At 39.5% G+C, this 25,412-nt stretch overlaps 4 protein-coding genes across 4 annotated transcripts; 3 read left to right on the top strand and 1 right to left on the bottom strand.

The window, feature by feature from the left end:
* Positions 1-775: 775 nt before the first annotated feature.
* On the top strand, positions 776-6,336 carry LOC125000062 (aldo-keto reductase family 1 member B1-like). Its single transcript, XM_047575406.1, has 10 exons — positions 776-939; positions 1,692-1,859; positions 1,951-2,067; positions 2,292-2,369; positions 2,572-2,694; positions 3,701-3,807; positions 4,455-4,536; positions 4,683-4,766; positions 4,874-4,956; positions 5,053-6,336. The coding sequence occupies exons 1-10, from the start codon at positions 874-876 to the stop codon at positions 5,093-5,095; spliced, it is 951 nt and encodes a 316-aa protein (XP_047431362.1). The 5' UTR covers positions 776-873; the 3' UTR covers positions 5,096-6,336.
* A 362-nt stretch (positions 6,337-6,698) lies between these two features.
* On the bottom strand, positions 6,699-10,365 carry LOC125000063 (aldo-keto reductase family 1 member B1-like). The gene is made up of 10 exons (XM_047575407.1): positions 10,149-10,365; positions 9,675-9,842; positions 9,417-9,533; positions 9,122-9,199; positions 8,884-9,006; positions 8,693-8,799; positions 8,441-8,522; positions 7,909-7,992; positions 7,604-7,686; positions 6,699-7,486 (listed from the first exon to the last, which is right to left on the bottom strand). The coding sequence occupies exons 1-10, from the start codon at positions 10,212-10,214 to the stop codon at positions 7,444-7,446; spliced, it is 951 nt and encodes a 316-aa protein (XP_047431363.1). The 5' UTR covers positions 10,215-10,365; the 3' UTR covers positions 6,699-7,443.
* A 971-nt stretch (positions 10,366-11,336) lies between these two features.
* Positions 11,337-16,895, top strand: LOC125000064 (aldo-keto reductase family 1 member B1-like). The gene is made up of 10 exons (XM_047575408.1): positions 11,337-13,306; positions 13,851-14,018; positions 14,137-14,253; positions 14,427-14,504; positions 14,758-14,880; positions 15,471-15,577; positions 15,886-15,967; positions 16,123-16,206; positions 16,299-16,381; positions 16,485-16,895. Exons 1-10 carry the CDS (start codon positions 13,241-13,243, stop codon positions 16,525-16,527), a joined length of 951 nt encoding a protein of 316 aa, XP_047431364.1. The 5' UTR covers positions 11,337-13,240; the 3' UTR covers positions 16,528-16,895.
* A 655-nt stretch (positions 16,896-17,550) lies between these two features.
* On the top strand, positions 17,551-23,861 carry LOC125000065 (aldo-keto reductase family 1 member B1-like). Its single transcript, XM_047575409.1, has 10 exons — positions 17,551-20,056; positions 20,595-20,762; positions 20,890-21,006; positions 21,184-21,261; positions 21,479-21,601; positions 22,202-22,308; positions 22,814-22,895; positions 23,053-23,136; positions 23,229-23,311; positions 23,416-23,861. The coding sequence occupies exons 1-10, from the start codon at positions 19,991-19,993 to the stop codon at positions 23,456-23,458; spliced, it is 951 nt and encodes a 316-aa protein (XP_047431365.1). The 5' UTR covers positions 17,551-19,990; the 3' UTR covers positions 23,459-23,861.
* The last annotated feature ends 1,551 nt before the right edge of the window (positions 23,862-25,412 follow it).

The raw sequence follows: 25,412 nt of genomic DNA, 5'->3' as shown, positions 1-25,412 counted from the left end.
AATATTGCAGAATGAGTGTTTATATTGTGTTGCACCTGAGAGATTAAAAAATGTGTTGTTGTTTTTTGTTGTTTTTTTTGTTTTGTTTTGTTTTTTTGTGGGAGTCAATGGGACATTTTTGTCCGCTAAGGTCACAAGTCAGTAGTAAATCTTTTATCTGATGCTACACAAAAACTGATAATGCAGTCAAATCATTATTTTAGATAGTCTTGGTCATACCTAAGGTTGATTTGGGAAAAAGTCTCCCAACATTAGTTTTATGGAAAATAACTACTTTTTTTTATGACTTTTAAAACAGCAGATTTTTGGACATGGGCACTTTTGTCCTTGATGACTCAACAAGGTATTTTTTTTTTTGTCTTTTTTTTGTCTTTTTTTTCTTACAAGTTTCAAACTTTGTGTAGATAGAGACACACATCCAAAATGACAACCAGGTGAATAGGAAAATTTTGCCCACATGGACAAAAATGTCTAATAATGCCTAATGATGCCTAATGATGCATGTCATGAGGGTTTACTTTCTTTACTGCTAATTATGGCAGTTTTGGTCAGAAAGAAAAAAAAAGAAAGTAGTCGAGCTGTTGATTAATTTTAATCTTATGGTAAATAACATTGTGTTAGACAAAGTGTACATCAGGCAGCCTAAATTACTGAAACATACATTTATATGTAAAGAATAGCCGCTATCTAAGAATAAACCTGGAATAAATCAGATTGACAGGAGCGTGTGTCAGGCTGTCCTCGTCACTCCCGATTTAAAAGGCATCACTAATCGATCCACGATCACATTGTTCGGCGAAGGCTGTTCCTGCATTTGGCTGTCGCTCCCCGACTGTTTGCGCCACACTCACTTTCTGCTCGTCCTCTGGAGAAATGGCAACATCAGTGAAACTGAACACCGGTGCTCAAATGCCCATAGTCGGACTGGGGACATGGAAGGTACGTTTATTAACACATTTGCAGTTAAATAAGTTAAAAAAAAAATTCACCTCTAAAGTAGCTAGCTTTAGCTGGACATGCCAACAAGAGGCATAGAGATCGCAGAATTGAACTAACTTTACTCAGGATACTTGTCCGTATTTTAATGCAGAATCGTTAGGAATTGCATGTTATGTTACAAGGTATTATTGTTTGGTATATTTGTGACTTTACAGTGCAACCGTGACGGGTACCAACTATAGCTAATGTACTCCTATCGTCGTGTCTTTCTAGAAACGTATTCCATGAGCGCAAAGCTGCAGGCGTATCGCTTCACTTCCATCTGGGAGAGAGAGGGGGGGAAAAAAAGAGCTTCAAGGAATACATAATCACCCAAAACCAGTTGATATAAAGATAGTATTTTAGACAAAAGTAACACCATGGACCAGTGTAGAAGGATACATTCATCCAAGGATGATGTTAAAATGTATCTTGTCCATTTACGGACTGAACAGTCACAAAACTACACAGAGGATGAGCATCAGGAACTAGAAGTTCTTCTCTGTTAATGGACTATGGTATTTTTTTGTGAGTCACACAGAAGCAAGCTAATGGGAGATATGAATCCTTCATTGTGGGAATGAGCACCATAGGTCCAAATAAAGCATAGCTAGGGTACTGTAGTATAGAGTTCCTTCTGTGCACATTTGTAACACTGCAAAGCAGTAGTTTGACTTTCTGTAGTACAATAACACCTCATCCATTTCTTTTAGTCTCCTACAGGTAAGGTCACTGAGGCGGTGAAAGCAGCCATCTCAGCGGGTTACAGGCACATCGATGGGGCGTTTGTCTACCAGAACGAGGCAGAGGTGGGTGCGGGTGTCCAGGCCATGATCAAGGATGGAGTGGTCAAGAGAGAGGATCTGTTCATTGTCAGTAAGGTGAGTTAAGCGTTCAAAAATCAGCGTTTTTATTCCTCTAGGTCGGTTAGTGTCATGCATGCCATCTCACTGACTTCCATGTCTTTCACAGCTGTGGTGCACTTTCCATGAGAAGCCCCTGGTGAGGCAGGCCTGTGAGAAGACTCTGAGTGATCTCAAACTGGACTACCTAGACCTCTACCTGGTGCACTGGCCCATGGGTTTCAAGGTGGGAACGTTATTGTCTTTTACGAAAATGTATGTATTCTCTTTGATGGATTCTGTTTCCATGAAGGATCTGAACTGTATAAAGAATGAGACAATTTTCCTTCAGCCATTTGTCATCTGTTCTCTTGTTTTGGAAGTTTCAACCAGACGTGAGCTCCTGTATTGCCCGTGTCAGAGTAATGTGGTGTGAGTCTCAGGGCTGTAATTCCCTTTGTCATTTTACAGGCTGGCAGTGAACTTTTTCCCTTGGACAGTGCAGGAGAGACACTGAGTGATAATACTGACTTCTTGGATACATGGGAGGTAAGATAAACATGAAACGTAAAAGTAAAGGAAATTAAATGATGATGCATGGTGCCGGACCGGTGATAAATGTAATGTTGACAATAGCAAAGGGATGGAGGGCAAAGTGTAGCTATAGCTGTGTCACAAACTGGATTAAATATAAAACAAGACAAACAGCCTCTAACCAAGATAAATTTGTTTTATGGTCTTATTCTCTCAGGCAATGGAAGAACTGGTGGATGCCGGTTTGGTCAAAGCTATTGGTATCTCCAACTTCAACAAGGATCAAATTGAAGCCATTCTCAACAAGCCAGGCCTCAAGTACAAACCTGCCAACAACCAGGTACACAAAAGGATATGTTTACCAATCTACAGCCACCTTTCAGTGACACTACGGCCTGATCTGCAAACAATAGACCCAACCTTTGTAACATAAATATGGAGCTTTTATAGATCTGACAGCTTTGAGCCAATGGAACTGAGCAGGAAGAAAACAGATACAGTTCAGACTTCTTAAAGGGCAAGACGCTGGAATGAAATTATCTGTCTTCTCTCATCAGGTCTGAGAAATAAATGTCTTGTTAAATTCATAATGGAGCACAGCAGTCTCCCCTCGGGGTAGTCCAATTAACTGGGTTGACCTTATATTTTTCGGTCTTTTCCGAATCATTGTTCCCCATCAGTGTCCTGGTTTGCCTGGTGGTGTTATATATATTAGATTAGAGCACCATTCTCCTTTTGTCTATTATCCTCCACAAACACAGAACAAAGGAGGTGAATAATGTAATTCATGCTTTAAAAGGATGCCAAGATAGTACAGTGGGTTATATAGGCTTATACGTAATGGAGTCATACAACTGTACAGTTGAGTTTCTCTTTAATGGACAAACAAGAATACAATTTGACCGATACTCTTTCTTTAAATAAAACTATTCTTTAATTAGACACTTGATGCTAAATTGAATGTAAGTACAGCTCTGTTTGACTTCATAGTACAACTAAATATATACATGTACCTCAGACACTGGCCCGTTGCAGTGGATATAAAAGGCACCCGTGTTAAAACAGCAGTTTTTTTTAATCTATAGAAAGCCACTGAATACCAGAGTTACACACTTTTGAGAAAGAATATTGTGTACATCACTTAGTTCAGAGTTCATTTATATTACATGTCACAGCACCTAATCTGCTTGGATAGGAGTCTGTCAGCTTTGCACATCTGGTCTTGACCTTATTTTCCCACTCTCATTTGGAAAAACAATCCAGATTTGTCAAATTGTATTCCAGGACTCATGACTCAGCAGACCCAAAATATGATGATGTCTCAAGATTTGTATTTGTATCACTAGGTGGAGTGCCACCCATACCTGACTCAGGAGAAACTGATCAACTACTGTCACTCCAAAGGCATCTCAGTGACGGCTTACAGCCCCCTGGGGTCCCCTGACAGACCATGGTAAGTAGGCGTGTGCATTGTACACATTTGGTCCATTTGGTTTTAACACAACAGTTCTGCAAGTGCAAAAAACAACTTGAAAAATGTACCTACGTTTGCAGCATCTACCTATTTTTCACTTTACATGGATTGGTTGCCTATAGCAACACTGTCTAATGAACAGTAACAGTGAATCAGATTGATCTGGAGAAAGACATAGTTTGTCTTTGTTCAGATCGTGGACTGGAGATAATTATACATAAATGTAAAAAGTCAAAAAAAGGTAGGTGTCAAAGGGCCCTCTATCCTCACACTGCTGCAGTGTGCGTCCTATGACGTGTACTGCCATTTGAGTGTTTCTCAATACTTTGGTTAGTTGCAGCTCGTGACCTTTGTTCCTCTATTTCTTTGTGGTTTGACTCTGTGGTGTATTTTGTCATGGGACTGACCCAAATTATTTTCATTCTTGATTTGTAAAACTTATGTAAGGATGACTTGTTGTTTTTGGAGCTGTGCTCATAGTGATAAATCTCAGTTCTTTCTTTTTACACTTTGCAACCACTGCCGCAGTTTTAATTACTGTTTCACACTCCTGTCCTTTTTCTGAAGTACTCATAATTATTTTGTCCACTGGAAGCAAAATGATGCATAAAGCGTTTAAACCGTAGGGCCAAGCCAGACGAGCCGTCCCTCCTGGATGATCCCAACATTAAAGCCATCGCTGAAAAGCACAACAAGACATCCGCTCAGGTACGGCATCCATGCTGGTTCAAGCAACCGAAGAGATGCACACACACGCAAACTGATGATTGGTCCCCTTTCAATCAACATGTTTGTGTTTTCTTTATTTTGCGTGTTTATTTCACATGTTTACACCCTGCCTCCTCTCCTGCCAGATCCTGATCCGCTTCCACGTTCAGAGAAATGTGATTGTGATCCCCAAGTCCATCACCCCGCAGCGCATTCAGGAGAACTTCCAGGTTAATAGCTGAGATTATTTTTTTTTCTTGATTTAAGGCTCTCAATGTTGTATACTGTATATGCCACTTTTGGGCTGTGCATTAAACCTTTATTCAAATGTTTGCAGGTGTTTGACTTTGAATTAACCGAGGAGGAGATGAAGACTATCTTAGGATTCAATAGGAACTGGAGAGCCTGTCCAATGCAATGGTGAGACTGCATATCATTCTGCTTTTGTGTTTTTGTTTGCAACATTGATTTGTTAAATAACTTCTGTTTAATTCATCCTTTTTTTTCCCTCCGTAGGGGCCTAAAGCACAAAGACTACCCATTCAACACTGAATTCTAAAATGAAAACAACTGAGTTTCCACAGATTTACAGTGGGTGCTGGAGTTTGCTTCTCTCTCCACCTTCTAGGTTGCTAACTTTCTACTTCCCGACACCTGTTGAGATTGTCAGTGCAGCTTTGTGTCTAACTTTCCTTTTCATTTTACACTCCAAAGACTTATTTAGTCCCTCTTTTGAGATTTTCAAAATTAAGCAGTTCAAATTCCTGTCATTATTTCGTTTGCGACTTTTGTACTGCTACAAGCACTTTTGTTTAATCTCCAGTTTAAGTTACTGATGAACCTAAATAGGTTCCATACATACATACTTACAAATTATTTTGTAAGTGAAAAAATGTTCTGTGGTAGCATTGCCAATAGCAAAAGCTATTTTTTTGTTTTGCAGAAACATGTAAAAGAGGGAAAACCACTGCAAGTGAAATTATTTTTATTATATTATAAGTCAAAACATATTTTTTTAGCGCAAATGTGATACGTCCCACGATGCACTCCTCATTCAACTTGTTTCCTCACGATGTCCATTCATGGATTTTGAAGTTTATTTGGTTGACTTGGGTAGATGATTAGTGCCTTTAAGACACTTGATGGCACAATGCCAGGCTGTATTACTTCTGTGAAACATAAAACATGATGTGTCGACTCCCTTCAATGAAATTGTGACACTGACGCAGTTACTGTTTAATAAAATATACTCGAGTCACAGTCACAAAACAAATATAGGCTTTAAGTGCGGACTCTCCAGATTGGATGAAAGGTGCTAGAAGTACGAGTATTGTCCTTGTGTTCAGGTGCTTATAATGTAATTGGATTAATATACCTAATTATAAATACCATTTTCATTTTTAATAGTTTCCATTAAATGGCTGCCTGAAATCTGGCCTTTCTATTCTTGAGGCTTGTGAATGGTTTGCACCTTACGATGAACCCTGTGTATTTGGATTAGTGAAGATCTCTCTTTTTGGTAGGCTTGGATAATGATATTTAAGTACCTCCTGGAGGGTGTTCTTCACAGCAGGTTTCCAAATGGCTCCAGTTGATAAAGAAATAAGAAACTCAATCATCCAGTTACATTTGGTCCCATGAAGAAAAGAGTCTGCACTGTTACAGTATATATCAGCCTAGCTGAATGTGCCACTTTGTAGCCATGTGTGTTAACCCTGTTGCAGAGCTGTTGCTTTTACTTCCGGCACCATCTGTTTTCATAAAGAATTACAATAAAGTACTGTGGGAAAAAAAAAAAAATCAGTTAATCCGCTTTCTCCATACAGCTGAGCGGTGAAGAGAACCATTATCACCCATGACACACACACGCATTATATAGATGCTAATTATTGTCTTACTGTAGCGCTCCAATTATTTATTTATTTTTTTTCAATTTCTAGTTACATCCATAATTGCTGTTGGTAACTGATGATAGAGCGTGTCTTCTCGTGACCCTGTCTGCCTGTCAAGTCTCCTCTTTTGCAATACATACATTATATAGAAACATGCAATTTCTAGCATCTCGAGTGTCCAGAAATGAAGTCTGAGGGAAGAGGTGGATCCACGTAGCCACGTTGTTCCTGGTAAAATAGTTTTTCACATATCACACACGGTACTGTCACTATGGTTCGTACTAAAAGCAAGTTTATTCATGTAACAAATTCTGCACAGAAATGAACAGTCTGACACAGTAACAGTGATTCATTAGGAAAACAAGAAACACATAGGAACAGTATAAATATATCATGAAAAAGATAAACCAAACACTGCATAAATGAGTCACATTGGGCTGAGCACATGTAAATATTTAAGCCTGTCTTTGTTAGTACTGTTTGTGCTTGATGGTGTTTGTTGAGTTTCCTTTAGTACGGAGCTTTCAAACATGGCAACATACTGTAGTGCATGGATCACTTCTCTTGAACGAACTTTTTTATTGTCTCCAGTTCCTGTATTTTGCATCTTATACAGTCTTTGTACGTGAGTGACATCCACAAACGTGCAGTAATTGTGCGGTTTTTAGTTTTATATTACTGGTCCCGGTAACAGTGTTTCAACATTTTCGGTGAATTTTTTTTGGTCCAACAAAACCCCGCTTCCGTAGCTACACAGCATTTATTCACTCACAGTCAACGTGTATTTGAAGTAACAGATCATAATCAAATCAAAATATAAAAGTTACACACCTTAGTGTTCAGTTCATTTAATTCCTAATATAAATGTAAGAATTGTGAAACAACAGATTCAAGTACGAGCAGGAAGAGTTATTCAGGCACTGTCTATAAAAGCACATTAGTAAGGTAGAAGCTAAGGATTTGTTTAAGTCTCAGGAACTGATGCAGAAATAGTGCATCATAATGTTTGGCTCGGTTAGAATTCTGTATTCAGGGGGAAGTCCTTGTGTTTTGATCCCCTAAACAGAAAAGACAAGGAATATTCATCAGTTTAAGACGTTAAGATGATAATGTAATCCCTTTTATATGGCCCTGTATTTTCCCGCCCCTCTTTATGTTGCTTTATCTTTACTCACCATTTCATATCAAATGCTCTCCAGTTCTTGTTTAAGCTCAGCATGGTCGTCATGTCATCTTGGCTTATCTCAAAGTCAAACAACTGAAACAGAAAAAGGGGCTAATGACCTGAGGCCAGCGACTGAAGCTTCCCTCTGTGCGCTGTCTGTGTCATGGACTCATTATTCAGTCTAATCTAAAGCTAATCACAAGTTAAAGTCAAATAACAAGGTAGATTATAGTGATTATTTATGCAACTAAACCTAAAATGACCCGAGTTTGGATAAGATGAGAATCACCTCCTGATCTTTCAAGATTACTATACCTGGAAGTTTTCCTTGATGCGATGGGGTGTTACTGACTTGGGAATGACTATCACGTTCCTCTGGCTGTGGAACCTGAGGAGAATCTGGTGGGGAATTATTCGTAAGACCGTTATTTTCTGCTTTCATGTCACTGCATGACCACATAGTTGTTGGTTCAGCACACAATACTGTAGTGTTCAGCCTCCCATGATTCTGATTTTTAATCCATCATGTGACGGCATCGACTTTCTTCTTACTGGCCTCCGTATTTGCAAATGTACGTCATTTTCGATGAAGCAGTTACGCACATGTTGGAGTTAACCTGCCCGTGTCATTGCGATATCGTATCCGTTTGTTCGCGCCCTACCCTCGTGCTGCTCCCATCTGGAGTGTGATCCCTTAGCATACCCAACAAGAACCTCCAAAATGCAACAGTCTATGCTTATTTAATCTACTCCATAAGGGACTTGATCCAAAATGCTTCACATTCTTATATGGCAAAGAAAAAAAAAAAACATCGAAAGCTACAGTAGACGATGATTTTCTTCTTACCTGCCCTGGAGTCTTGTTGTACTTTTTAGCAATGGCTTTGATCGTAGGTTCTTCGAGCAGAGAGGGTTGATCAGACGAAGCCCTTTTGTAAATAAAACCGGAAGAGAAATGAGTGACAGTTCTTGTAACATTGCAACATTGCTTCATCTTCTGTGATATATAAGGATTTACTGTTGAGTGATAGATAGATCTAGTTCCTAGTAAGATGCCAGCAGTTCCTATCTCATGTTCTGTATGTATGGTTCCTCTCACCAGGGTCTGTCGGGGGAACCCAGTGGGCCGTAAGATGTCACTGAGATGCCCTTCGAGTGGCAGTAGTTTATCAGCTTCTCCTGGGTCAGGTATGGGTGGCACTCGATCTACACAGATAATCACAATAGTTTAGATTTTATTTTCCACTTGTGCTGTTTTTCAGTACATTATGATGAAAATCCTGCTTCCACCTGGTTGTTAACAGGCTTGTACTTGAGGCCGGGCTTGTTGAGTATGGCTTCAATCTGGTCTTTGTTGAAATTGGAGACGCCGATGGCTTTGACCAACCCAGCATCCACAAGCTTTTCCATTTCCTTTTGGAGACATCGCACGCTAGTGTTAGTGAGGTAGTTTGACTAAACTGCCTGCAAGTCAGTTGATTGTGATGATTGACTGTGTTTAGTCACTGCATTGATTCAATTTGATTACCTCCCAAGTGTCCAAGAAGTTGCTGTCATCAGGGATTGCGTAGCCTTCTTCATCTAGAGGGAATGGATCATCCCCTGGCTGCAGTGGCAAAAAAGAAATCTGTCAAACCTAAACCGTGAAGTTTCTTCTATCTCTAAATGAAGCATCGAGGTTTTAAACACACAGTATAGAACAAATGTTCATCAGAATCTGAGGTCAAGTTTGCTAGGCTCGACATGCAATTTGAAGTCTGTGTTTAGTTTTATAAAGAGAATGTTGTGTTTCTTATAGCCGTGAGATAGGGTAGTGTCTAGACCTTCATTCCCATAGGGAAATGCATCAGATAAAGGTCCAAGTAATCCATCTTCAGATCTGCCAGAGTCTTCTCACATGCTCCCCTCACCATCGACGGGACGTGGAACGTACACCATAGCTAGGAAAAACAAACGGGGGTTTTACAAACATAGACTTACATGCTTTTGGGGTGTAGTGTGAACACGGTAACGTGTGTCTAATTTGTTACATGTGCTGTCACAGACTGCAAATGTGTGTTTTTCAGCCGACTGGCTCTTACCTTACTGACGATGAACACATCCTTCCTCTTTACAACTCCCTGGTCGATCATAGCCTGAACTCCAGCACCAACCTCTTCTTCATTCTCATACAGATATGCACCATCTATGTGCCTGTAGCCGCACGCTAGAGCCTCCTTCACGGCCTCGGTGACCTTACCGGGGTCCGACTGATGATTTAGGGTGACACAAAAGCATTGTAAGCATGTTGCAATAACTGTCTGTGTTCTGGCTTTTTCCTGTGAACGTTACTTTCGTTTTTAAAAAAAAACACAGTGGTATCAAATTAACACCACGGTGATGGCATACCAGTTGTAAAATATATTGAATATTGGCTGTACTGTACATTGTGCTACTTAATTGACAGACTTGAACCTATATTCAGGCATCAAGACATGGAATTATAATTATACATTATATGAGCACAAAACACCAATATAATAGACCACTGCGAGGTAGAAGTGGAAAATCCATACCCTCCACGTTCCCAGACCCAGAATAGGCATTTCGGCTCCGTTGTTGAGCGTAATTGCAGGAATCATCTTGGCAATCTAATGTCCTCCGTGTAGCAGCAGCAACATGCAGTCAGAGCTGTCTTTTACTGCCACTAACTCCTGCCTCTGAATATAATAGGAGGCAGCCTCTTACGCAACTGACAGAGGAGGAGGGTCCAATCTGCACAAAGAATGTACATCTGGGTTTGATTAGTTCAGTCTGCCTAGCGTGCCATGCAACCACATCATGGAAATGAAGCAGTACAGGGAAAGGTACTGCAGGGGGAGCAGTGCGTCAGAACAAAACATGTGACGATGTGCAAGATCTGCCCAGAATTGCATGAAACCTGGTCAGCTTGGGAATGATGCCTTCGTTATTCTGAGAAAATTCCGAAAGGTTGTGTGAATCATGTGTTCATTCATGCATCTGAATGAGAATGTCATTTTTGTTCTAGAGCACACATGGGTAAATACAACTCTATGTTACATGCAACAAAATACCAACAGTTAAAGGCAGTATTAAAAAACAAGTGGCACAGTTCAATTTCACTTCACTTTATTTCACACTTCAAACAAACAAACAATAACAAACTATAAAATACAAAATACTACACAATTAAAACACATGCAAAATTTACACAAAATGAATCAGCATATAAATAAGATACCTAATGCACTAAATAAAATAGAAATATTGCAACATAAGAGAATTGCTCAAAAAACTGCAATATATGCATAATGTAGCAATGTCCTACAATAAACATTGGGCCCTATGTACAAAATAACCTGGAGGCAGCGTCATGTTAATGAATGACAACCGAGGAAAATTAGTGATTCTGACATTGTCTACATTTGGAGAGGCTGACTTGACATCCTCACTCGTCTTGTCTTCTTTGCAGCAAAGTCATCTGCAACATAGTGCAGCTGTTGTGAGACTTCATGATTAGACTTACAATGGATGTAGACAGGACCAGTTGTTACGACATAACTTACTGCATGTAACATTATGCTGTCTCCACTGTCTCATCCTATTAAGCTGGCTAGCAACAATTACTTACCAATTACCACTGTCTTTTTCCTGCCTCCTCTTTTCTTCTTCTTCCCTGAACACTGGAGAGCTTTGGCCTTGACATGATGACTAACTTCACTGGCTGGCTGCTGTACTGTCTGGTGTCACTGGTGGCTGGGCTTTCATGAAACCGAGCTCTGGACAGCTGCAACAACTAACTTTTGACCAATATGCTTTGGATAAGTTGCAGTGGGTTTTGGTTAAGAATACTATATATCGAGAAATAACAGTATATGAGTAGCATTAGTAATGTACTGAAGAGGATTAGGGCCACTGTGAGAAAAGAAAAGTGGGTTCTGACTTTAAACTTCTGAGAAAAAAGTCAGAATTCTGACCTAAATGCTTCAGATCGTCAAACAATTTTAATCTTTAACCTTTACAAAGACAGATTTAATCTTTAATCAGGTAAACACAAAATGCAATGTTTAAATTAAGGTTTTTATTTTTAAGGGGGAAAAAAAATCCAAACCTACATGGCCCCGCCTATCTGTTCATGACCTCAAGATCAAGCAAAGTTGGGTTCTTCAGGGTTTCTTCACCAGCCAGTCCACCTCTGAATGACGGAAGAAAAACTGAATGAACACTTCGGAGTGGCCCAGTCAACTTCCTGACCTGAATCCTACTGAGATGATGTGGCATGACCTTAAAAAGGCGGTTCATGTTGGAAAGCCCTCCAATGTTCCTGAATTACAGTAATTCTGCAAAGACGAGCGGCTCACAACTCCTACACAATGCTGTCAGTGACTCATTGCAAGTTATCGCTCAGTTGTAGTTGTTGCAGCTCAGGGTGGCCCAGCCCGTTATTAGGTTTAGGGGACAATCACTTTTTCACACAGAGTCATGTAGGTTTGGATTATTTTCCATTAGTGATAAAAAGCCATTCATTTAGAAACTGCATATTGTGCTTACTTGTCTTTGACTAATATTTGAATATGTTTGAAGATCTGACACATTTAAGTGTGACAAACATGAAAAAAAAAATAAGAAATTAGGATCCATGCTTTTTCACACAACTGTATAGCGGTATGTATTAATGCGTGTTAAAGATTAGATGAAACAGGCTTATTAGACGCTGTTGACTGTGCTGATAAGAATGCTATGCAATTACTGAGATCAGCAAGCGTGATTCAGCAGAAGTTGAGGGGTCAGTTAAGGAATTACCCTGTCCAGTCATATATGAAACAGCAAAAATCTACCATTTGAGAAATGTCCTTGTGAATATAAGCAGATGAAGATGAAGTGACATTTGTGGCATAATTTATGAATGGAGAGGCGAGTCTGTGGACCAGTTCCAATTAGATAAGTTTGGAGTTTTAACCAGCATCTGCACTATATGCTAATGCAGAGTTAGATGTTTTTCTATTCAGTTTTCAATGGTATGGGTTCAGTAACCAGTCCAGATTGCAAAACCCAGACCCTGAACCCCATAGAGAAACAAATTCTCCCCTTTAGTAGGATGAACCCTAGTTCATATGGAGGGACCAACCTGCTGGAGACAGAAAATAAAAACAAGCAGCAAGCAGATAATTTTAAATATTCATCTGGATAAAACATGTAGCATGATACAAACGTGAGAGTAGAGGAAAGTGGAAGATAAGTGATTGGTGATCATGGGAAGCAGCATAACTAAGGGATAGTTCAGGGTCATCTGAGTCGGATCTAAGAATAAGCCTGCCTTCAATCTCAGAAGGCATGCGGTGATACATCATATATTAAATTCATGAAATTGACAGTTTGCCTGGTCATGCTCAGTCATCATATCATAGAAACGGGCCATTAAAAAGTGCATAGCATTTGATAATTTATTTGGAGTGACTCCAATACAGGAGTGCTCACACCTCAACTTTGTTCTACATCAAATTAAAAAGGTGGACATTAAACAAACACAAGTCTAAAATTTTATTGTTACAGTAATGTTGTGGGAGGTGTCACAGAGAACGCTTTATATTCAACCATCACAATGACAATTTGAGCCACATCCACTTTCTGCTCACCCTCTGGAGAAATGGCAACATCCGTAAAACTGTACACCAGTGCCCTGATGCCCATTGTGGGACTGGGGACATGGAAGGTACGTTGCTTTTCTCCTACTGTGTTGTTCGACCTCGTGTAAAGTTAATAATTAACCTGATGAGCGGAGTCTTGACTAGAGGCTGCAGAATAAGTGTTTAAACGTTTTTTTCTTCAAACTGTAACTCAATGCAATCAATCTCAAGGAAATGACCCGAAGAAAACATTGTCGCTAAATTGCTGTAATGTGAGGAAGTAGCAGTAGGAGTGCAAATTAACCTATAAAGCAAGTGCATGTTCTCCAGATTGTCAGGACAGGACAAGTTCATTGGGAGTACTCACCCAATGATATTTAAATGTCTCCCAACTAACCTTTTCCCCAATAGCTAAACTGGGGAACAATTAAGAACTAGAAGTGGTTTGTATAATTTAGTTGTTCTTATTAGTATTTGTATGCAGCTTGTATGCAGGTGAGAATTATAATGCAATATATGAGTCATTTATGGGAGAGGACCTAAGTCCACAATGTTAAATTACAATGCTGTTACTGTGCAGCGCTGTATAACCATTCTATTTCTATTTCATCCAACATCCACTTCTTTTAGTCTCCTCCAGGTAAGGTCACTGAGGCAGTGAAAGCAGCCATCTCAGTGGGTTACAGGCACATCGATGGGGCGTTTCTCTACCAGAATGAGGAAGAGGTGGGTGAGGGTGTCCAGGCCATGATCAAGGATGGAGTGGTCAAGAGAGAAGATCTGTTCATTGTCAGTAAGGTGAGGTTTTGCGTTCAAAATGTGGTGTCATTTGTTAGAAAAATACTGAAATAAACGTATTTAACACTGAATTACTGATTATGCTTGCTTAACTAACTGACTTTCATGTCTTTCAAAGTTGTGGAGCACTTACCATGAGAAGTCCCTGGTGAGAAAAGCCTGTGAGAAGACTCTGAGTGATCTCAAATTGAAGTACCTGGACCTGTATTTAGTGCACTCGCCTATAGGTTTCAAGGTTGGTGCACTGTTTTTTAAGTTTTACTTACTTATTTGTCCTGTGTGTGCTGTTATTAGTCAGCTGTATAGCAAATGAGAACATGTCGCTAAAGCCCTTTTTCTGTACCTTCTGTGAACACATAGCAATGCATTGTATACCTTAAGGACATTAATCCATTTGTCATGTTTCAGGCCGGAAGTGAACTTTATCCTAGGGACAGTGCAGGAGAAATAATCTTTGACGATAGCTACTTCCTGGACACATGGGAGGTAAGTTAAACGACTATGGTTTTGTAAAACTTGTGCAGGGCATGCTGATATCATGGATATCATGATATGTTGGAAGCAAAGACGCATGGTGACCAGACCTAAGATCACTGTAGCGAAGGGAATGCAGGAAAACTGCAGCTACACCGTTGCAAGGAGGCACTAATTGAGCTTAATATGAAAAGCAATATTCAGCCTCTAAACCTACATTTTATCAACGGCAAGGTAAATGTGTTTTTATGGTCTTATTTCTCAGGGGATGGAAGAGCTGGTGGATGCCGGTTTGGTCAAAGCTATTGGTATCTCCAACTTCAACAAGGATCAGATTGAAGCCATTCTCAACAAACCAGGCCTCAAATACAAGCCTGCCAACCACCAGGTACACTTAAGGACTTCCTTACAGTAATGTCACCTCCCTATAACATTACTTTGTGGGACATATCTCTTTTGCGTGGTAAATATTAGCAGGAAAGCATTGGTTAACTACAGTTGTTTTAGATATGGCATGTTTGAGCCAAGGATATCTGGCAGCAGGAAAACAGATACATTTCAAGTTTGAGGTTTTTAAAGGGCAAGAGGCCATAATGACACTATCTGTCTCTTCCATGCAGGTCTGAAAAAGTGAAGGTCTTGTTAATTCATAATGGACCTCAGTAGTTTTCCCTCAGGGTAGTCCAGTTAGTTGAGGTAACCTTGTGTCCTGCTTTGTCATATATTATATCATAAAACTATTATCCTGCTGCCTTTTGTTATCACATTCACCAAACACATGAGTCTCAGGTTTTTGAGCAGCAATGAGTGTATTCCTTAAAATGACCCTTAATCAGTACACTAAACTCTTTAGGCTTAGTGTTAGCTCTGTGATACGGATGTAGTTAGCTTCAAATGTAATTGTGTTGTTTAATTTTTTTCGACGACTTATTGCTTGCTCACTTATGATTTATGGTTCTTGTGTCTTTGTCCCACAAGGTGGAGTGCCACCCATACCTCACCCAGGAGAAAATGATCAACTACTGCCACTCGATGGGTATCACAGTGACAGCTTACAGCCCCTTGGGGTCCCCTGACAGACCATGGTCAGTGATCAGATAGATGTTCATTTGTTCAGGTCAACAATGATTCTTACACATAGAAAAAAGTTATGTACGTAGTTCCACAGGGTTCTGTATTAGGACTGATAGTTTTTATAATATACATGGATCTAAATCTCTATGCTATGCAGATGACACCCAACTATATCTGTTTATCTATGAAACAAATCAGCTAGTTAAACTGCATGTCTTAAAGACATAAAGCCTGCTCTAGGGGAAGAAGTCTGAAAGGGCCTAAAAGACTTGGAGAATCCTGTAAAAGACACGTACCAAATAATTCCTATGAATTGCAGGGCCAAAGAGGGTGAACCATCTCTTCTGGATAACCCTGAAATTGAAGCCATTGCCAAGAAGCACAAGAAGACAACTGCTCAGGTTCAGAACTCACACACTGGCACAAGCAAATAAAATATAGAAAAACATATATATATAGAAACGTGTGGTTAATGTGGTTGCTATTTGCCCAGCATTTTTATGATAATCAACTTAAATGTAAAGTCACATTTAAACCCTGCCTCCCCTTCTGCCAGGTCTTGATCCGCTTCCACATCCAGAGAAATGTGGTTGTGATCCCCAAGTCAGTCACACCGCAACGCATTCAGGAGAACTTCAAGGTATTTAGTTGAGCATATTTTTTATTTTAATTTCTTCAATTAGGCCTCCATTTTCTTTACTTAAATAAAACTATTGTTTAAAATGTTTGCAGGTGTTTGACTTTAAATTGACTGATGGGGAAATGAAGACTATAATGGGCTTCAACAGGAACTGGAGAGCCTATGACTTGAGATGGTGAGACTGCATATCATTGTACTCTTTAGTTTGAGAGACTCATTTGTTGCATGCTGAACAACCTTTTCTAAATTCGCCATTTATTTATTTTTTCTCTCTATAGGTACACAAAGCACAAGGACTTCCCATACCACACTGAGTTCTGAAATAGAAACTACTACTTGACAGTGGGTGATGGAGTTTCTCATACCGTATTCTTACAGAACGCCATGTGACATGCCCAAGGATGCACCGATTTAACTTTCTTCTTGACAAATTTCTTCAACACAGTTTGCAATCAAGTATACTTTAATCACTTCCGTAGAGAAATTAGTAACATCTCAGTAACCTTAACATATAATTTGACATACAAAATTCCATACACTCTTATTTTTCTCGGAACACTGATTATCTTTTTTTTTTTTCAACTTGCCTTAGGGTGAGTCATGTGTCACCTTGTAGTCATGTGTATTACCACTATTACAAAGTCATTACAATGAATTCTTGTGGCAAATAAAACCAGCAATGAAAATTACTACAGATTAAGTCTAAAAACTATGTGACTTGGGGAATGAATGAATGAATGAATGAATGAATGAATGAATGAATGAACTACATTTGTAGATCGTTTGGCATAGATATCTTTGATTATTTTACATGTCCGTGTCAAGTACTGCACCTCCAGATATGAAGAGTCAATATTATACATAACAGTGAAATGCAAATTCATATCAAAAGATGCACATGTGTGCAGGAGCTTATTTCCTCCCCTGTGGTTTTTGTTAGTTCTCCAAGAGAGAAATCCTGGGCATGCAGTGACTCGAGTTACCATTCATCCGCCAAGATGCTGATTAGATAATGTAGAGTAATGGCTACGTTTCAACAATCAATAACATAATGATGTTAAATAAATGATGTGTGTTAAATAAAGCCACATATCTATATCCGGTGATTATTACCTGATAAAAAGTATGTGAACGCTGGATCATAGGTTCCTAGGGAAAAGGAACCTATGATCACACAAATACTACTTCCTATGAGCTCATAAAGAGCTCATAGGAAGTAGTATTTGTGTGTACTGGATGTAGTTAGATACAGCGATCAGGTATAACATCATGACCACTGACAGGAAAAGTAAATAACATTGGACATCTTATGACAACGAAATGCAGCGAAAAAACATATGCAGTGCCCAAACTTTGCAGGTTGAACTGGATGACTACTCTCAACAGATCACTGCATGACTTTACGGAAAAGCGTAAATGTACTGCACATCCACTTCATCAGATGTCAGGGATTAGACGAACGATCAACGTTGGCTCAGCTAAAGTTCTATCACGAGTAGATATGAATGAGTAATGGATGAGTGATGATGTCTTATGTATGAAGTAACACTTTTTACATCTGAATCACTTCGTACACAATATGTAAATGGTAGATTGGGTGAAATGTCAGGAAGGTTGACTCAGCAAGTGGTCAAGGGTCAATTAAAAGTGCTCCACAGTCCGGGCATGTTGAGAACAATGACAACCTGTTTTAGAAAATCCCTCAAGGATAAAAGGAGCTTACATGTGTGCACAGTTATTTATCAGTGACACATCACGTATTGTATTTATGTAATTCATAATACAATAGAAAAAGTACAGAATCTGATTTATTAACACACGTAGAGTGTTTTATCGAAATTGTTAAACCAGCTATAAACACAAATCTGCTCACACTATTAACTTTGTCCTAGATCAGGTTCAAACTTGCCAAAACTAAACAAACACACGGGTCATATTTGGTCGATGCCTTGAGAAGATAATCAAGTTTACTTTCGCTGAGCTGAACCAGGGTGTGGAGTCTCTGACTTGCTTTGCACATGTGCCTGTTGTAGCTGTCCTCTGCAGCTTGGTGGCAGTGCCAAAAACAGTACGACAAATAGGCTGCTCTTTCCCATGTTGCGGTGACCTGCTGAGAAGACTAGCTATGTTTTTTTTTTTGTTTTTTGCACCTTGAAAACACAGCCACCCACCCACCCCTATGCTGAAATATGCAAGAGCATTAGACCCAAATGAGAAATTGACCTCTGATTTGTAACATTGTAACATTTGGTCATGCTGTGATTAGATCTTGTGAGATTCTACCTCTTTTTTTTTCATGTGCAGTTCCTTCTCATAACTGTGTCGCCTTTATACTGATGGAAGAGAACCAGTTTGGCTGAACCGATTCGTTTGTATTTTTGCACTGACCGCTCGACATTAACATCGGTCGCAATGACAGAGCTCGTGAATCTCGTCATACCTTCTATGTGGTGATTCTTCATACATATTTTTCCTCCAAATGTAGATGCTGTGAAGGCATTTCTTTGCAATTTAAATGCACCTTTATTTGTCTTTTATATTCTTAAAATGTGCGATAAGGTCACTGTTTTTGATTGTGACAGGTTGGTTTCTTCTCCGTTACCTTGCGTTCCTCGCGGCAGCTGTTCTAGAACCTCCGTCTCTTAAGAAAGTACGCTCTCTACTGGACTTCATCGTGAACAGCAGCTTTCTAGAACAGACGGTGGCACTAAAGAGAACTTGAGATGGGGATTGCCAACATTTCAAACACACATTAGATCATAATGCTCTCCAGTGAACCTCATGACATAGAGTATAAGAAACTTATTTCCACTGTCTCCCATTATCCACTGCAGAATCTACTGTGCTGTTCCCGCTGTCCGTCTCCTATGCACTCCCACTTTACTTAAGACCAAATGCACTTCTTACACTTTCCCATTTAAGACAAAACACCGATATTTGTTCTTGTAACTTTTTGTTCATTCTCCGAAAATTATGGAACCAATCCACATTCTGAGCAATCTCAGCGTGCACACACTCACACGCACCACAGACGTACACAAAGTGCAGACGTTAGACAATGACATTTACACAGCACTGTCTGTGAGAGATAGGCAAAATGAAGAACAAAGGTGCTAAATATTACACATTACGGTCAGTTCAGGAAACCACCGAGGTATGGCTTCAATAACCAGTCCAGATTGCAAAACCCAGACCCTGCACCCCATAGGCAAACAAAGTCTCCCCTTTAGTAGGACGAACCCCAGTTCATATGGAGGGACCAACCTGCTGGAGACAGAAAATAAAAACAAGCAGCAAGCAGATCATTTTAAATATTCATCTGGATAAAACATGTAGCATGATACAAACGTGAGAGTAGAGGAAAGTGGAAGATAAGTGATCGGTGATCATGTGAAGCAGCATAACTAAGGGATAGTTCAGGGTCATCTGAGTCGGATCTAAGAATAAGCCTGCCTTCAATCTCAGAAGGCATGCGGTGATACATCATATATTAAATTCATGAAATTGACAGTTTGCCTGGTCATGCTCAGTCATCATATCATAGAAACGGGCCATTAACAAGTGCATAGCATTTGATAATTTATTTGGAGTGACTCCAACACAGGAGTGCTCACACCCTCAACTTTGTTCTACATCAAATTAAAAGGGTGGAGATTAAACAAACACAAGTCTAAAAATTTATTGTTACAGTAATGTTGTGGGAGGTGTCACAGAGAACGCTTTATATACAACCATCACAATGACAATTTGAGCCACATCCACTTTCTGCTCATCCTCTGGAGAAATGGCAACATCCGTAAAACTGTACACCGGTGCCCTGATGCCCATTGTGGGACTGGGGACATGGAAGGTACGTTGCTTTTCTCCTACTGTGTTGTTCGACCTCGTGTAAAGTTAATAATTAACCCAATGAGCGAAGTCTTGACTAGAGGCTGCAGAATAAGTGTTTAAACATTTTTTTCTTCAAACTGTAACTCAATGCAATCAATCTCAAGGAAATGACCCGAAGAAAACATTGTCGCTAAATTGCTGTAATGTGAGGAAGTAGCAGTAGGAGTGCAAATTAACCTATAAAACAAGTGCATGTTCTCCAGATTGTCAGGACAGGACAAGTTCATTGGGAGTACTCACCCAATGATATTTAAATGTCTCCCAACTAACCTTTTCCCCAATAGCTAAACTGGGGAACAATTAAGAACTAGAAGTGATTTGTATAATTTAGTTGTTCTTATTAGTATTTGTATGCAGCTTGTATGCAGGTGAGAATTATAATGCAATATATGAGTCATTTATGGGAGAGGACCTAAGTCCACAATGTTAAATTACAATGCTGTTACTGTGCAGCACTGTATAACCATTCTATTTTATCCAACATCCACTTCTTTTAGTCTCCTCCAGGTAAGGTCACTGAGGCAGTGAAAGCAGCCATCTCAGTGGGTTACAGGCACATCGATGGGGCGTTTCTCTACCAGAATGAGGAAGAGGTGGGTGAGGGTGTCCAGGCCATGATCAAGGATGGAGTGGTCAAGAGAGAAGATCTGTTCATTGTCAGTAAGGTGAGGTTTTGCGTTCAAAATGTGGTGTCATTTGTTAGAAAAATACTTTGGAAAAAAAAAAAAACGTATTTAACACTGAATATCTGATTATGCTTGCTTAACTAACTGACTTTCATGTCTTTCAAAGTTGTGGAGCACTTACCATGAGAAGTCCCTGGTGAGAAAAGCCTGTGAGAAGACTCTCAGTGATCTCAAGTTGAAGTACCTGGACCTGTATCTAGTGCACTCACCTGTAGGTTTCAAGGTTGGTGCACTGTTTTTTAAATAAAGTTTTACTTACTTATTTGTCCTGTGTGTGCTTTTATTAATCAGCTGTATAGCAAATGATAACATGTCCCTAAAGCCATTTTTCTGTACCTTCTGTGAACACATAGCAATGCATTGTAAACCTTAGGGACATTAATCCATTGTCATGTTTCAGGCCGGAAGTGAAATTTTTCCTACGGACAGTGCAGGAGAAATAATCTTTGATGATACCTACTTCCTGGACACATGGGAGGTAAGTTAAACAACTATGGTTTTGTAAAAAAAAAAAAAAAAAAGACGCATGGTGACCAGACCTTAGATCACTGTAGCAAAGGGAATGCAGGTAAACTGCAGCTACACCGTTGCAAGGAGGCACTAATTGAGCTTAATATGAAAAGCAATATTCAGCCTCTAAACCTACATTTTATCAACGGCAAGGTAAATGTGTTTTTATGGTCTTATTTTCTCAGGGGATGGAAGAGTTGGTGGATGCCGGTTTGGTCAAAGCTATTGGTATCTCCAACTTCAACAAGGATCAGATTGAAGCCATTCTCAACAAACCAGGCCTCAAATACAAGCCTGCCAACCACCAGGTACACTTAAGGACTTCCTTACATAAGTAATGTCACCTCCCTGTAACATTACTTTGTGGGACATATCACTTTTGCGTGGTAAATATTAGCAGCAAAGCATTGGTTAACTACAGTTGTTTTAGATATGGCATGTTTGAGCCAAGGATATCTGGCAGCAGGAAAACAGATACATTTCAAGTTTGAGGTTTTTAAAGGGCAAGAGGCCATAATGACACTATCTGTCTCTTCCATGCAGGTCTGAAAAAGTGAAGGTCTTGTTAATTCATAATGGACCTCAGTAGTTTTCCCTCAGGGTAGTCCAGTTAGTTGAGGTGACCTTGTGTCCTGCTTTGTCATATATTATATCATAAAACTATTCTCCTGCTGCCTTTTGTTATCACATTCACCAAACACAGAACAAATGAGTCTCAGGTTTTTGAGCAGAAATGAATGTATTCCTTAAAATGACCCTTAATAAGTACACTAAACTCTTTAGGCTTAGTGTTAGCTCTGTGATACGGATGTAGTTAGCTTCAAATGTAGTTGTGTTGTTTAATTTTTTTCGACGACTTATTGATTGCTCACTTATGATTTATGGTTCTTGTGTCTTTGTCCCACAAGGTGGAGTGCCACCCATACCTCACCCAGGAGAAAATGATCAACTACTGCCACTCGAAGGGTATCACAGTGACAGCTTACAGCCCCCTGGGGTCCCCTGACAGACCATGGTCAGTTGTCAAAAAAATTTTTCAAACTAGCAGGAGACAATACTTATTTTGAAAGAAGCTTAAGGCCTTTTCACACTTGAATGTCAGTCTGCACTTGTGCAATTGCACACCTTTATATTACTGTGTCACAGTTGCTTTGTCTTCAGGTGGCGTTGCTGATGTTAGGATTAAAGGAATTGCATTAGGGTGGTTCATGTGTTAGTGATCAGGTAGATGTTCATTTGTTCAGGTCAACAATGATTCTTACACATAGAAAAAAGTTATGTACGTAGTTCCACAGGGTTCTGTATTAGGACTGATAGTTTTTATAATATACATGGATCTAAATCTCTATGCTATGCAGATGACACCCAACTATATCTGTTTATCTATGAAACAAATCAGCTAGTTAAACTGCATGTCTTAAAGACATAAAGCCTGCTCTAGGGGAAGAAGTCTGAAAGGGCCTAAAAGACTTGGAGAATCCTGTAAAAGACACGTACCAAATAATTCCTATGAATTGCAGGGCCAAAGAGGGTGAACCGTCTCTTCTGGATAACCCTGAAATTGAAGCCATTGCCAAGAAGCACAAGAAGACAACTGCTCAGGTTCAGAACTCACACACTGGCACAAGCAAATAAAATATAGAAAAACATATATATATATAGAAACATGTGGTTAATGTGGTTGCTATTTGCCCAGCATTTTTATGATAATCAACTTAAATGTAAAGTCACATTTAAACCCTGCCTCCCCTTCTGCCAGGTCTTGATCCGCTTCCACATCCAGAGAAATGTGGTTGTGATCCCCAAGTCAATCACACCGCAACGCATTCAGGAGAACTTCCAGGTATTTAGCTGAGCATATTTTTTATTTTAATTTCTTCGATTAGGCCTACATTTTCTTTACTTAAATAAAACTTTTGTTTAAAATGTTTGCAGGTGTTTGACTTTAAATTGACTGATGGGGAAATGAAGACTATAATGGGCTTCAACAGGAACTGGAGAGCCTGTGACATGAGATGGTGAGACTGCATATCATTGTACTCTTAGTTTGAGAGATTAATTTATTGCATGCTGGACAACCTTTTCTAAATTCGCAATTTATTTATTTTTTTTCTCTCTGTAGGTGCACGAAGCACAAGGACTTCCCATTCAACACTGAGTTCTGAAATAGAAACTACTACTTGACAGTGGGTGATGGAGTTTCTTATACCATATTCTTACAGAACGCCATGTGACATGCCCAAGGATGCACCGATTTAACTTTCTTCTTGACAAATTTCTTCAACACAGTTTGCAATCAAGTATACTCTAATCACTTCCGTAGAGAAATTAGTAACATCTCAGTAACCTTAACAAAATTTGACGGTGAAATTCCATACACTCTTATTTTTCTTGGAACACTGATTATCTTTTTTTTTTTCAACTTGCCTTACGGTAAATCATGTGTCACCTTGTAGTCATGTGTATTACCACTATTACAAAGTCATTGCTTACACTTCCTGAATCATCTGTTTTTCACAATACATTACAATGAATTCTTGTGGCAAATAAACCCAGCAATGAAAATTACTACAGATGAAGTCTGAAAACTGTGTGACTTGGGGAATGAATGAATGAATGAACTATATTTCTGGTTCATGGCAGAGATATCTTTGATTATTTTACATGTACGTTTCAAGTACTGCACCTCCAGATATGAAGAGTCAATATTATACATAACAGCCAATGCAAATTCATATCAAAAGATGCAGATGTGTGCACGAGCTTATTTCCTTCCCTGTGTTTTTTATAAGTTCTCCAAGAGAGAAATCCTGGGCATGCAGTGACTTGAGTTACCATTCATCCGCCAAGATGCTGATTAGATAATGTAGAGTAATGGCTAAGTTTCAACAATCAATAACATAATGTGTGTTAAATAAAGCCACATCCGGTGATTATTACCTGATAAAAAGTTTGTGAACGCTGGATCAAAGGTTCCTAGGGAAAAGGTTGAGCTCATAAAGAGCTTAATAGGAAGTAGTATTTGTGTGTACTGGATGTAGTTAGATACAGCGATCAGGTATAACATCATGACCACTGACAGGAAAAGTAAATAACATTGAACATCTTATGACAACAAAATGCAGCAAAAAATATATGCAGTGCCCAAACTTTGCAGGTTGAACTGGATGACTACTCTCAACAGATCACCGCATGACTTTACGGAAAAGCGTAAATGTACTGCACATCCACTTCATCAGATGTCAGGGATTAGACGAACGATCAACGTTGGCTCAGCTAAAGTTCTACCACAAGTAGATATGAATGAGTAATGGATGAGTGATGATGTCTCTGACTTGATTTGCACATGTGCCTGTTGTAGCTGTCCTCTGCAGCTTGGTGGCAGTGCCAAAAACAGTACGACAAATAGGCTGCTCTTTCCCATGTTGCGGTGACCTGCTGAGAAGACTAGCTATTTTTTTTTCTGTTGTTGTTGTTTGCACCTTCAAAACACAGCCACCCACCCACCCCTATGCTGAAATATGCAAGAGCATTAGACCCAAATGAGAAAGTGACCTCTGATTTGTAACATTTGGTCATGCTGTGATTAGATCCCGTGAGCTTCTACCTCTTTTTTTTTCATGTGCAGTTCCTTCTCATAACTGTGTCGCCTTTATACTGGTGGAAGAGAACCAGTTTGGCTGAACCGATTCGTTTGTATTTTTGCACTGACCGCTCGACATTAACATCGGTCGCAATGACAGAGCTCATGTATTTTGTCATACCTTCTATGTGGTGATTCTTTATACATTTTATTTTTCCTCCAAATGTAGATGCTGTGAAGGCATTTCTTTGCAATTTAAATGCACCTTTATTTGTCTTTTATATTCTTAAAATGTGCGATCAGGTCACTGTTTCTGATTGTGACAGGTTGGTTTCTTCTCCGTTACCTTGCGTTCCTCGCGGCAGCTGTTCTAGAACCTCCGTCTCTTAAGAAAGTACGCTCTCTACTGGACTTCATCGTGAACAGCAGCTTTCTAGAACAGACGGTGGCACTAAAGAGAACTTGTTGACATGGGGATTGCCAACATTTCAAACACACATTAGAACATAATGCTCTCTAATGAATCTCATGACATA

Source organism: Mugil cephalus, chromosome 22 (genome assembly GCF_022458985.1).
Source record: "Mugil cephalus isolate CIBA_MC_2020 chromosome 22, CIBA_Mcephalus_1.1, whole genome shotgun sequence".
Classification (NCBI taxonomy): Eukaryota; Metazoa; Chordata; class Actinopteri; order Mugiliformes; family Mugilidae; genus Mugil; species Mugil cephalus.
Note: the sequence above shows the minus strand (reverse complement) of the source record. Positions and strands in the feature narration are given on the sequence as shown.

What these genes read in the sequence shown, in the direction of transcription:
- LOC125000062 (XM_047575406.1), top strand. Translation starts at nt 874, where the DNA reads ATGGCAACATCAGTGAAACTGAACACCGGTGCTCAAATGCCCATAGTC. An exon ending in TCGGACTGGGGACATGGAAG is followed by an intron (nt 940 to 1,691) that starts GTACGTTTATTA and finishes CATTTCTTTTAG; the next exon opens with TCTCCTACAGGTAAGGTCAC. An exon ending in ACAAACCTGCCAACAACCAG is followed by an intron (nt 2,695 to 3,700) that starts GTACACAAAAGG and finishes TTGTATCACTAG; the next exon opens with GTGGAGTGCCACCCATACCT.
- LOC125000063 (XM_047575407.1), bottom strand. Translation starts at nt 10,214, where the DNA reads ATGATTCCTGCAATTACGCTCAACAACGGAGCCGAAATGCCTATTCTG. An exon ending in ACAAGCCTGTTAACAACCAG is followed by an intron (nt 8,800 to 8,883) that starts GTGGAAGCAGGA and finishes TTATCTGTGTAG; the next exon opens with ATCGAGTGCCACCCATACCT. An exon ending in GCATCAAGGAAAACTTCCAG is followed by an intron (nt 7,687 to 7,908) that starts GTATAGTAATCT and finishes TTTCTGTTTCAG; the next exon opens with TTGTTTGACTTTGAGATAAG.
- LOC125000064 (XM_047575408.1), top strand. Translation starts at nt 13,241, where the DNA reads ATGGCAACATCCGTAAAACTGTACACCAGTGCCCTGATGCCCATTGTG. An exon ending in ACTTCCTGGACACATGGGAG is followed by an intron (nt 14,505 to 14,757) that starts GTAAGTTAAACG and finishes CTTATTTCTCAG; the next exon opens with GGGATGGAAGAGCTGGTGGA. An exon ending in ACAAGCCTGCCAACCACCAG is followed by an intron (nt 14,881 to 15,470) that starts GTACACTTAAGG and finishes TTGTCCCACAAG; the next exon opens with GTGGAGTGCCACCCATACCT.
- LOC125000065 (XM_047575409.1), top strand. Translation starts at nt 19,991, where the DNA reads ATGGCAACATCCGTAAAACTGTACACCGGTGCCCTGATGCCCATTGTG. An exon ending in ACAAGAAGACAACTGCTCAG is followed by an intron (nt 22,896 to 23,052) that starts GTTCAGAACTCA and finishes CCCTTCTGCCAG; the next exon opens with GTCTTGATCCGCTTCCACAT. An exon ending in GCATTCAGGAGAACTTCCAG is followed by an intron (nt 23,137 to 23,228) that starts GTATTTAGCTGA and finishes AAATGTTTGCAG; the next exon opens with GTGTTTGACTTTAAATTGAC.